The sequence below is a fragment of the Diceros bicornis genome, chromosome 18 (assembly GCF_020826845.1).
Source record: "Diceros bicornis minor isolate mBicDic1 chromosome 18, mDicBic1.mat.cur, whole genome shotgun sequence".
Classification (NCBI taxonomy): Eukaryota; Metazoa; Chordata; class Mammalia; order Perissodactyla; family Rhinocerotidae; genus Diceros; species Diceros bicornis.
In genome coordinates, this window is record NC_080757.1 from 35,260,639 (window position 1) to 35,273,095 (window position 12,457).

Below are 12,457 nucleotides of genomic sequence, written 5' to 3' on the forward strand. Positions count from 1 at the left end.
TCTTGTCCAGTCAGCTGTTTTTAAAAAGGGAGAAGGCAATCCCATGTGAGTGGGGGTAGTCCTTTCCAGAGGTCTTAGGCAAAGCTGTTAAGCTTGAAGAGAAAGTTATTATACATATCCCATAGAGTAGAAATAACTAGGAGAGAGGAACTTGGAGGCACAGACTAAAAGATAATGTGGGGGCCAGCCCAGTGGCATAGTGGTTAAGTTCACAGGCTCTGTTTCGGCAGCCCGGGGTTCACAGGTTTGGACCTACACTGCTCATAAAGCCATGCTGTGGCGACATCCTGTATACAAAATAGAGGAAGATCGGCACAGATGTTAGCTCAGGGACAGTCTTCCTCACCAAAAAAAGATAATATGGAACGGGTAGTGCAGGCTTTGAATGCTTGGTCAGGCCATATGAGCTGTCTTGAGTGAACAAGATAAGTTGGTAAAGGTTTCTGGAGTGAACAAAGGTCATACCAAAGCAAGGTTTACCTGTGTCAGAGGGAGACGTCCATAGAGGAAGGCTGAAAGAAATGGTATTAAGCAAGATAGTGGAGACAGAGTTAATGGCAGGGATCAAGGGACTGGATGTTTAGGGGGAGTTGTGGGACCCGGTGGTGGGTTACCTTTGAAAGGAGTATGAGAAGTTGTTGGTTTGATGCCCTGTACTAAGTCTCAGAGAATATGTTCAGCCTGCAGGTAAAATGCAGGACTGAGACACTGGAAGGGAGACAAACTCGTGATAAAACCTGAGGAATTGTTGGCGTAGGATTGATTATTGAAGCACTGGGTGGATGACATCACCAGATAGAAAGAAAAAGGTTAAAATCAGAAAGTTAAGGGTTGGAAGTGAAAAGGCAGCCACCAAAAAAAATGTGGAAAGAATGATCAGACAAGTGAAAACTGGAAGGTAATGAGAGTCTGGGAGAAAATGTTTCAAAAAGTTAAGAATAGTCAACAGATATCAGATACTTCAGGGAAGCCAAAGTTTGAAGGGGATAAGTATTGAAAGACAGACACTGGCTTTGACAAACTAGGAGGTCATTAGCAAATTTAGCAGTTGACTAGGGTAGGGACAGAAATCAGACTACAAGGAGTTACATAGTATATAACTTGCATTGGGTCTCTGGGTGAAGCATATATAGGAGTTCATTGTACTGTTCTTGTGCCCTTTCTGTAAATGTGAACTGTTTCAAGTAAAATACTTTTAAGTATTGTTAATGTAATAGAAATTGGGAGACATTAAAGTATAAGAGATGGTGTTTTTGAAGCAAGGTACCAGTGGTAATAGGACAAGATGGAGAAGTTTGTCTTGGGGTGGGGGTCAGGGAAAGGGCTACTTCCTGCAACAATCGGAGGTGCGAAGGAAGGAATGTGAGGACCCTAACAAAGTTTCTGTTGTGGAGGAGTATGGTTATCTGTAGCGTAAGAGAGGTAAAGTTGGAGCTTGAGGAAGATAGAAAAGGTTTAGAAAAACTACTCTGATAAATCAGAAAGAAAGAAGTAAAGTTATTACTGAGTGGATTTAGAGTCTGACCAAGACTAGATAGTTATAAAAGAGCACTCAGCCCAGTTTCACGATGCCACAGCAGCAGGTAGCCTTAGCCCTTGGCAAAGGCATTGTTTTTCCTAGACTTTTGAAATCGCTTATGTAATCCTGCTTTTGTTTCTGGTACACACTAGAATTTACTAATTTAATAGATTTTTCATTATAATTTCGGTTACTTAAAATAATTAAAGAAGCATTTTTCACTTTTAAGAGACCTTTATGTAATAGATTTTCCTTTCTTTTAGAATGTCATGTAATTTAAAGGATCATTTTTGTATAGTGGTATCTAATATCAGATACTTGGAATTCTCTTAATTTAAAAGGTGCTGGCTGATGGATTCCTGATGATTGGGATCGATGGCTCAGAAGCAGCAGATGGATCTGACTGGTTCTGTTACCATGCAACCTCCCCTTCTATTTTCCCTGTTGGTTTCTGTGAAATTAACATGATTGAACTTACTCCACCCAGAGGTACTCATCCTAATATATATAAAATGGGTTTTCATCCTTGTTTTCTTTTTTTTTTTTTTTAATTTATTTATTTTTCCCCCAAAGCCTCAGTAGATAGTTGTATGTCATAGCTGCACATCCTTCTAGTTGCTGTATGTGGGACGCGGCCTCAGCATGGCTGGACAAGCGGTGCGTTGGTGCGCGCCTGGGATCCGAACCCTGGCAGCCAGCAGCGGAGCTCGTGCACTTAACCACTAAGCCACGGGGCCGGCCCCGTCCTTGTTTTCTTTTTACATGATATCTGTTTACAACATTTAACAGGCCTAGATTTCTTGCTGTGTGAATATCTGTGTCTATATGTATGTATAAACATATGCTATAAAAACATAATGCACTGTATTCCAACTAGCTTTAATAAATTACATTAGGGGCTAGCCCCGTGGCTTAGCGGTTAGGTGCGTGCGCTCTGCTACTGGCAGCCCGGGTTCAGATCATGAGCGCACACCGACACACCGCTTCTCCGGCCACGCTGAGGCGGCGTTCCACATACAGCAACTAGAAGGATGTGCAACTATGACATACAACTATCTACTGGGGATTTGAGGACAAAAGGAGGAGGATTGGCAATAGATGTTAGCTCAGAGCCTGTCTTCCTCAGCAAAAAGAGGAGGATTAGCATGGATATTAGCTCAGGCTGATCTTCCTCACAAAAAAAATAAAAATAAATTACATTAGAATTTTTCGTAAGCATCTGTGCATTTTATAATATGAATTGGTATTCTCGAGCCCTGTTGAGATGATGATATAGGCTCAATGAGCTGTTGCATACATAAGCTTTTTTAAAAAATAGATACTTTAGCCTTTGAGGGAAAGCAAGTTTCCATCTTTAGATTACCATGTGGCTTTTTAAAAGAAGGCATACCCTTAAATAGCTCTCATGGCTTAACCAGTGACTTTCCTAATTTCAGTATCTGAGCCTTGGGTTTTCCTTTTAAGAAAAGGGAGAAAACCTAAAATGGATCTTTAAAAATAGTATTTGCCCAGCCAGTTTTCTTTCTTGCAAAGAAAGAAAAATATCACTTCAAAGTGTTAAATGCTAGACTATTGTAAACCTAGAGTTGAAAAAACAAAAGTCTATAGTTCCTGTGGTGGACAGAGGAGAGGAGAGTCACTTTTGTGTTAAAAAAGTGGGTGCACCTGCGTCTGTCTTCTTGCGGAGGAGAAAGCCTGATAACATGGAGAAATTATTGCACTCAACAGTATTAGAGCATGAGTTAAAAGTTTATCATATAACCTAAAATCTGAGATTTTAGTGTATACTCAGTTACTTTTTTATCTACATTTTAATATTATGCTAATTTTAAATGAACTGCTACTTAAACCAGTTGTGTCTTTCAGGTTATACAAAACTTCCTTTTAAATGGTTTGACTACCTCAGGGAAACTGGCTCCATTGCAGCACCAGTAAAACTATTTAATAAGGTAAATTTAAATGATGGCATAATAATCATGTGGAGTTTTTTTGGTGCTTCACAAATGCAAATTGTTGTTGATCAAAATGTCTTTGTTTTATATTAGAATTTCTTTATGGACATTAATATAAACAAATATCTCGTAATAAAACAATGTAAGTATTTTCTTTACCTAGGAATTGAAGTTTGTTTTCCAACTTTGTTTCATTTTTAATCTTAGTAAAATAGAAATGAATACCTTTCCTAACTAGTTCTTAAATGCTTCACCTTATATGTTTCAATAATTAAAGAATTATTTGGTATTTTTTGGTTTAAGTTAGGTAATTTGGTTACATTGCTGCTTTTTTTTTTTCTTTCTTAGTAATAGTGGAGGTATGCATTCTTCTTTTCACCAGTGTTAATGTTTTGCTTCTCCTTGTCAGGATGTTCCAAATCACGGATTTCGTGTAGGAATGAAATTAGAAGCAGTAGATCTCATGGAGCCACGATTAATATGTGTAGCCACAGTAACTCGAATTATTCATCGCCTCTTGAGGATACATTTTGATGGATGGGAAGAAGAGTATGATCAGTGGGTAGACTGTGAGTCCCCTGACCTCTACCCTGTAGGGTGGTGTCAATTAACTGGATATCAACTACAGCCTCCAGCATCACAGTGTAAGTTGGTATACAGAAAAGGTGTCCTTTTGTAAAAATCAGCAATTCTCCAGAGGACTGTCTCACATAAATCATCTTGTGAGCTCACAGGACAAGAATATACCTATGTCTGATTGGTTGCCAGGTAAGATCTTAAGACTCAACAACAATATCCCAGAATCAGACCATGTGTACCATGGCAGTGTGAACTCAATAGTCAGTTACATAATGACTAGAGAAACACAACAGTAAGAGCACTCACCAAATTAAACTAGACTTATTTTAATGAGTTTAAAATTAAAGGCTAAAAATTTATTGGTATATATAGTAAGTGCTTATGAATGAATAGTGGAATCTGTCTCGTATTGAGGTGTATGGTTTTGCAGAAACAAGTACCCTTGTTTTCAAAGCATCATGTACTTTTATAAGCGTAGTGGTCTTGGTAAAGATAGTTCATCTAAGTTGTGTCTAGAGTTGTAAGCAGTTATCTGGTACCAATTTTCCCTTTTGTTTTTCAGCGTCAAGAGAAAGCCAATCAGGTTCATCAAAGCAGAAGAAAAAGGCTAAGTCCCAGCAATACAAAGGACATAAGAAAAGTGGGTCACCACATGGCATTTACGTACATTTCCTAAATTGTTAACCAGTTGGGGTCATGGTATTCTTGTACAGAAAATGATAACCCTTGTGAGAGCTGATGACTGTGCGTTATGTATTATGCTTAAAGGTGCAGTATGCCATAAAAGGCAAACCTTTTCAATAGTGAGAAACACTTATATTTTGATTGACAGGAAAAACAGTTACCGTAATATTTAATACATACGTGGTAAACAATAGTCTATAAATGATTCTTAAAATAATAGGTAAACCTACTGAAAATTCTTTTTTTAAAACCTTTTTATTAAAAAATTTAAAAAGCAGATGCTTGATGCTTACAATAGACTTGGAGCCTAATAACCCTCTCCTTCTTATAAACGAAAACTCTCTTTCTAGATAGATACTTAACAAGAAATTCAAGTGATGGCTAACAAAGTCAGGCTTAAGAAAATTTTTCTAAATATGCTTTCTATATTATATTTTACCTTACAATGAATGATTATTGACATTAATAGCCAAAATAACAAAATAACAGCTCTATTTGATTCTTTTAAAATCTTTTCTCCCCCACCATCGAAAGCCACAATTTTTTCTCTTCATGAAAGTTGTCATGGAATATATCATTGTAAGATAAGATTATCTTTATTTAAAGATATTTTTAAAAGTAAAAAGTACATTTGAGGATTAACACTAAAATCGATTTCTCCAGCTGACTTGCCATATGTTCAAATAAGTGCTAATCTGTCTCATTAACAACCAAGAGACTGAAGCAGCGTGAAGAATTAAATATACCCTTACCTTTCTGAATATAGTGGTTTGTTTTTACTTTTTTCAGTGGAGAGCTTGAAAACTTCTACCAGCCACTGTGGTGGTGCTTTAGTTTCCTCCCAGCATGAAACCCAAGTCAGCGTCACAATAATGCTGACCTTCAGGCCTGTCTCTCACCCTCTGTTATGTTATAGGCCTAAGCCTCCTGTAGGCTCAGAATTATTTTTCCTACTAGCTGCTTGCCTGGTTTGATATTCACCTAAAAGAGCTGTAGAGAGCGTTGCCAGACCAGATCAAGGTGATTTCCCATTTATCTGGAAATGATTAGGGAGAGCTCACGTGGGAACTGGGGTCAGTGAACTAAGCTTAGCAGCCGTGGTCGCGGAGCTTTCTGTAAGGTTAAATAGCACAGGCTGCTTTAGCCGGTCTTCTCACTTTCTGTTAGACAAGACTTTGAGATTTCAGGGTTTTCTTTGCAAGATGTTGAATTAAGAACATTTTTTATTACTCAGTGGCTATATGACATGTACTTTTTGGGACTAATTTCTGAGCATTGTGTACACAATATTGTGTACACAATGCCTCCCTCAGTGTGACTCTTGCAGGGTTTGTTTCTGACTTATGGGGTTTAATGATTTTGAATTAATGGGCTAGGGACATGGGAAGCAAGATGAAATTAATGAGGTGATAATATCAGTACCCTTAGTGTTTAGTGATATTTAACATTACCGGATTTCTGGATTAGCTGGAAAAATGAATTTAGATTAGCTGGAAAAATGAATTTAGCTATAAATGTAACATGTTCTTTAACAGTAAAATTTTAATAGCTCTATGATATCATCTCTAACGTGTTTCAATTGTCCTTTGGACATAGGAAGAGAACTGTGGACCTACAGTCCTGTATTAGAAACCTTTGGAGCCTGATGTGTTTGGAATTCAGAATTTTTCAGATTTCAGAAAAGAAGTATGATGCGTCTAGCATATATTATGGAACACCCCTCGCAGACTCTGGAGCATTTTCTGAAACAAAATATGTATAAATATTTACGTTAGATGGGCCAAATAAAGATTATAAATAGTATCACCAAGTAAGGTCTGGTTTTGTTGCTGAAGTTTTCAAAAATCTTTGAGTTTTGGCATTGAGGATAAGGAATTATAGTGCCACATGATTGAAGAAGCAGCAGTCATCATTGTAAGGGTGCTATCTGCTCCTTTTATTTTTTTTATATGTTATTCAGGTAATAGTTTTTTAGATATTTTTCCCACAAAACTTTACTTACCCAAATAAGAAAGAATTTGGGGTCCAGAAACCTGTCATTGCGTGCAGATTTATATCAATAGCAGATAGGCCACAAAACCTTTTATTTGTTTTTAAGTTTGCCTACAGGTTATTACATTCTGGCTCTGTTGTTTCATCTTATAGCTCTTGGGTCTTTTTGTACCTAAAATCATCTATCAGTGTGTTCTTTGGTAGTGCTTATTTTTTACAGAAATAGTTGATTGGCTTCATTGTTCTAGCTTGTTTTGTAACGAGCTGTGTTCATGCTATAAAGGGATAGCTAGTGCTTTTGAAAAATAAGAGTAGGGTTCTGCCAAGAGGATCATATAGGCTGTTGTGTGCATGTGATCTGTCCAATTTCAAATGCCTTTTTTTCTCAAGGTTTGAGTCATTCTAGAGCAGAAATTTCTAGAACAGGAAAACCAGCACTGATTTCTGTACCGTCTTCAGGGGCTATTACAAGTACTCGAGAGGTGGAGCTTCTTGCATTTTTACCTCTCAGTGTATGTAGTGTATTAGAAAAGTCTCAATGATTGCTACACGTGATTTTGGCTTGGCAGTTGAGAGTTGAATGTGTACTCGCTAGTAGCTTCGTTCCAGATCTCTTTACATGGGAATACTGTCTGACTTAGATTTATCTTCTAGTCATGATTTTGTGAAGCATAATTTCTGATTGCTCTTGCCTGGGTCATTTGTATACTCTGGAAGAAAACTGATATAATTTATAGTCACAAAGATAAGTAGTATCCTCCAACTTTCAAACTGATTCAAGCAGCATGCTTAGTTGTTCAATATTTGCAAAGTTGAGAGTATTTTTTTTGTTGGTGGTGAAAGCATTGTATAAGTCTTTGAAGGCTTATGTTTGCTTATCAAATATAACCGAAGAGTATTTCAAAAGACATTAGGTTGTTTAACAACTTGCAGGCAACACGCTTTAAATTTTAGAAATGCTTTTCAGAATAAGAATTATAAGTGTTTTCTGAGAGAGTGGATTATAAACCCAAAGTTAGGAAAGCACATTTCATATCAGTAAAAATCCTGTCACTCAGATAATACATTTGTTAAACTGTTTGATTTCTCCCTGAAGGCCAGTTTTTTGGCCTTATGTAGGCAATGAAATGCTACCTACGAGTAGGGTTTTAAAACTCTCTCTCTCTTCCATTGGATTTTCAACCCTCCTGGAGCTAAAATTGTCTTGAAGGAAATTAGCCAGCTATTGTTTTCTCCACGCTAAATGCTCTCTGTAGTTCATTTTGCTTTGTTTTGTTTTAAATTTATTTGCGAGTCAGGAACCAGGATTACCAGACTCTCAGAGACTAGAAATAATCTCCCCCATCTCTCTCTCTCACACACACACGCACTCGCACGCACTCATACACTCCTATCTTTCAGAAATACAAACCTTGCATAGTTGGTTCTCTTTTCGGAGTATCCTATGCAACACAACCTTTCCTATTTATATAATGCACTTTTCTTACCACGCATGTAAGTAAAAGCTTACTTTAGTTTGACTTGATATTTAGAGAGGAAGATGCCAGTTGGGAAGAAGCCTGTCAGTTTGTCGAGCCTGCCCATGACAGGTGGGGTGCGGAGGAGCTTCTCTGGTGACGAAGAGTTGACTCCTCCTCCATATCGAACCCTTCCAGCACAGACAGCCCCAGAGGCCTTCCCACCTCCCAGCACTAGCCGAGAGTTCAGTCCCAGCCTCAAAACAGGTAATTAGTCCCATCAGCACCTCAGGTACTACAGAGGGTGAAGGTCTGGGTAGGGTGGCGGGAGACAAAGCATGGTCTGTCATGACAGGTGCTGGCTCGTTAAATTTTTCTTTTTCTTTCAACTAAAAAATTCATTTTCACTAGTGCTTGGTAGTCACTTCACTAAGATGAATCATCAGGGAAGGATTTTTATTTTGTTACAAACCACTTCTGAGCTTCACATTAGGGTAAAGCTATAATTTTGGTGGATGGAATTGTGAGACAACTTGTACAATTTCATGGTTTCGTTAAAATAGTTAAACATTTTTCATTGCAGAGTTCTTTGTAACTTGACCTGGGGGAGAAATTTGCCATTAGGCATCGATTTGATTAATCAGATCCAAAGAAGAAGCTTGTTCATAGCATCCCAGAGCGTCTCATTCATTAGAAAGGATGTGTTTTTTGTTCCACTAATTTTGGTTCTGATAGTAACATTTACCACAATCTTAGTTGAATAATATGGACTTGGAAATACAATACCTGTATAATTTTGGTGTTGAATTTGAGTGAAATTAATTTCCATACTTGCATGTTTATATACATACAGTGATTAATTAGGTTAATGACATTTCGTTGGAGTTTAATTGGTTGGGCCAAGCTAGTAGAGTGTAAGGAAGACTGCAAATGGTTTTGCCCTTTGTAATTGCTAAGAAGAAACATATCATCATAGGATGTCAGAAAGTTTCACTCGCACATGATGGGCTTTAGACCTGAATACAGATCGGTTAGCTTCAGAGTTGTACCTTCCTGATGACATATATTTTGCCATATCCTAACTGTTGCTCTTAAACTAAGTTGTTTTTATCTAAGCAGCGTTCTTTAAAATGTCTTCTGTTTGATGAAAACCCTGATGGGACTTAGTACCTACCTATCTCTGTTTTCCTCTCATTCTTCTGTGTGCTAATATTTTTGCGCCTGAAGTTATCAGCCTTTTATTTTGGCCATTTTAGGATATGTTCTTGAGCTTTGCCTCCCTAACAGTGTATTAGGTCATCCTGATCCTTCCCAGTCTGTTTCACTGAAGATCACTCTGATATCCTTATATCTAGAGGAAATTATAGTACCTTTTTTGTGTGAAAAATAGATTAGGGCTGCAAATCCAAGTTTATCTGCTCTTTAATGGAAAAATCTTCGAAGTCTATCTAAAGAGCATATCAGTTTCTTATTTGTCTCTTTTTTTCTTTTTGTACTTGTTATTTATGAAGTGGTCTTCTTTAACCTAAGTAATTAACTATGGATATTGTGAGCTCTGAATATATTTGAATTTTTATTAGATTTTAGATATATTTTCTTTAAGCATTAGACTGATTTTGAAGGCGTGTCCCGGTTTGTGAGAGGTTGCTGATTCATGTAAAACAGAACTTGACTTCTAGGGTGGAAACCAGAGGGCCTCCTAAGTGAATTCTGTCTCCCACCAGTGTCTATAGAGTCTTCTGAGCTGGGGGTACATGTTGTGGGACTTGGTGTGGTTTTACTCTCTGAAACTCAGTAGGGACTGTGTTGCTGTCTGAACTATCTGAAAGCTACAGTTTGATTAGCTAATGAGAGAGTAAGAAATTTCTTATTGATGGACTTCTAGCTAGGAAACTGTGATTTCTGTTAGTTTATCTCCTGCAATGTTAGTGATTAGAGTCAGCAAAGTGACTTGCTTTTAAAAATGGAGCCAAGAAAATGCATTTGTGTAGAAAGTGACATTCAGCCACAGGATCTGTTTTATTTCATCCATCATTCATTGAGAATAAGGCCTGGAAAGGAGAAATGGTTAATGTGAAGATGCCAGACAGGCTTTATTTTAGGTTCCATGAAAACACTGAAACTTTGCATTAAAACATGCCACATCTGAGTGAATGTTTCACCTTTATCTTGAGTTACTTTTTTTTAACAACATTGTTTCCATGTTGTAACATGAGTAGAAATGTAATCCAGAAATTTGTTGTTAACAGTAAATGCAAATAGCTTCAGGATGTGCTTTAGAATCCCAGCTTACCTTCCAAGAAAAAGAGGACATCTGTTTGAATGGAACATGTTTGGTCTTGAAGCACGGCAATTCTTTTCTCATTCATTTAGCCATCTGGTCATCATATTATAACAAGATATTGTTTTAATCAACCTTTTATTGTGGGTACTGCACCTTTAATGAAACCTGGGTTTGTTTTCTTTTCCATGTGTTTATTTTCATGGTATTATACAAATGTCCTTAACTATTAATGCATGTTGGTTAGATTTGAAGGATAACTGTTATGTACTCGATATCATTCTCCATAAAAGCATTTTTATTATACTAAGTAATTTTTTAAGGAAAGGAAGAACTGCACAGTCGCGTTTGCTTTACCTTTCAACAATCTGGTTGATGTTGTGTTCTATTATTATAGGCATAGTGTATTCGCTTTTTTGTCTTTGGGCTATTAAATTTTTTTTACCACCCTTACCAAAACAAGTACCAAAGTAAAATAAAATGAATTGGCATCTTGCAAAAGATTATTCTTTAAATTATTAAATAAGATGTCAACGACCATTATTTTTGAAACTAATCTTTTATAACTAAAATGAAGACGTAAAGTATTTTTCTGTGACTGGACTATTTGACTTAAAAAATGTAGCCGTTTTAATGTTGTTCCACATGGTGACACTGTTGAGTCACTGCTTCATGAAAACTTAATTGGCTTACCACTCATCTGAATACTCTGAGTCCTAATTCTCGTCATAAATTGACATTTTTTTCCTGTATGAGCAGTTCCCAATTTACATTCCACATACAGTCATCCCTCGGTATCCACAGGGGATTGATTCCAAGACTCCCCTTGGATACCAAAATTCAAGGATACTCAGATCCCACAGTCAGCCCTTCTTATCCACAGATGTGGAACCCACGGATATGGAGGGCCGACTGTGTGTGCATCCTCTCGCTCCAGTTGTAATGAAAAGATTCCTAATGGAAGAAGCCATTATTTGGAATCAGTGTCTTTAGGAAGGAGGCAGGTCACCTCAGTGAGGAACACAGCCAGCATGAGTGTGAGTCACCTTGTACATATATCCGTACGTAGTTGTGGCCAGCAGTGTGGCGGACGGAGCCCGCAGGCTGCCCAGCTAAAGCGCGTGGCAGCCAATCTGTTCCCACTGATCACAGCCCTTGAAGAATGCTGGTCTCATGTTTCCAAGTCTCCCTGCTTTTCAGGTTTTTATCCGAAATCGCTTGTTTCAAAATATCCCATCAAATTTGGAGAGAACCATAGGGCACAGGCAAAGGGGAAAGCAGAGTTTGTGACCTCTGCTTTAGGAGATCTGTGTGTGCTGAAAAAGTTGGAGAGGCAAGTCAGCGTTGCTCACCATGGGATTAGATTCCAGTGAGTGTGTTAGCATGCAAGATCACCCATTCTTTAAATTATTTGAAACTTTACCAACTCAATTTTGATTAAACAATAACTTTGTAAGAAACCTGAACACATCTCTGAGAGGTTGATAGTTATTAAGACTAGTTTTTAACATCTAGTTGAGGTCATTTTCATTAGAGAAGTAGGAAATTAGGGGCCGGCCCGGTGGCACAGCGGTTAAGTTCGCGCATTCCACTTCAGCAGCCCAGGGTTCACTGGTTCGGATCCTGGGCGTGGACCTACTCACTGCTCATCAAGCCATGCTGAGGCGGCATCCCACACAGAAGAGCTACAACTCTACAACTGTCATATAGAACTATGTACTGGGGCTTTGGGGAGAAAAGGAAAATTGGCCATAGACGTTGGTGCCGGGTCAGTCTTCCTCAAAAAAAAAAAAAAAACTATCATTAAAAAAAAGAAAAGTTGGGGCCAGCCCGGTGGCGCAAGTGGTTAAGCGCGCGCGCTTTGCTGCAGCGGCCTGTGGTTCGCCGGTTCAGATCCTGGGCGCGCACCAATGCACTGCTTATCAAGCCATGCTGTGGCAGCGTCCCTTATAAAGTGGAGAAAGATGGGCATGGATGTTAGCTCAGGGCCAAG

The 12,457-nt window shown here is 38.2% G+C and overlaps 1 protein-coding gene across 12 annotated transcripts in view; it reads left to right on the forward strand.

The window, feature by feature from the left end:
* The window catches only part of MBTD1 (mbt domain containing 1), a 55,528-nt gene that overhangs the window by 39,833 nt on the left and 3,238 nt on the right, over window positions 1–12,457 (forward strand). For 9 of the 12 annotated variants that reach the window (XM_058560645.1, XM_058560647.1, XM_058560649.1 and 6 more), the window contains 5 exons: window positions 1,861–2,008; window positions 3,386–3,468; window positions 3,881–4,115; window positions 4,613–4,690; window positions 8,259–8,450. In XM_058560645.1, the coding sequence (XP_058416628.1) occupies window positions 1,861–2,008; window positions 3,386–3,468; window positions 3,881–4,115; window positions 4,613–4,690; window positions 8,259–8,450 (736 nt within the window). Of the gene's footprint in view, window positions 1–1,860; window positions 2,009–3,385; window positions 3,469–3,880; window positions 4,116–4,612; window positions 4,691–8,258; window positions 8,451–11,347; window positions 11,502–12,457 lie in introns of all 12 variants that reach the window. The other 3 variants (XM_058560650.1, XM_058560651.1, XM_058560652.1) reach the window with 2 other exon arrangements.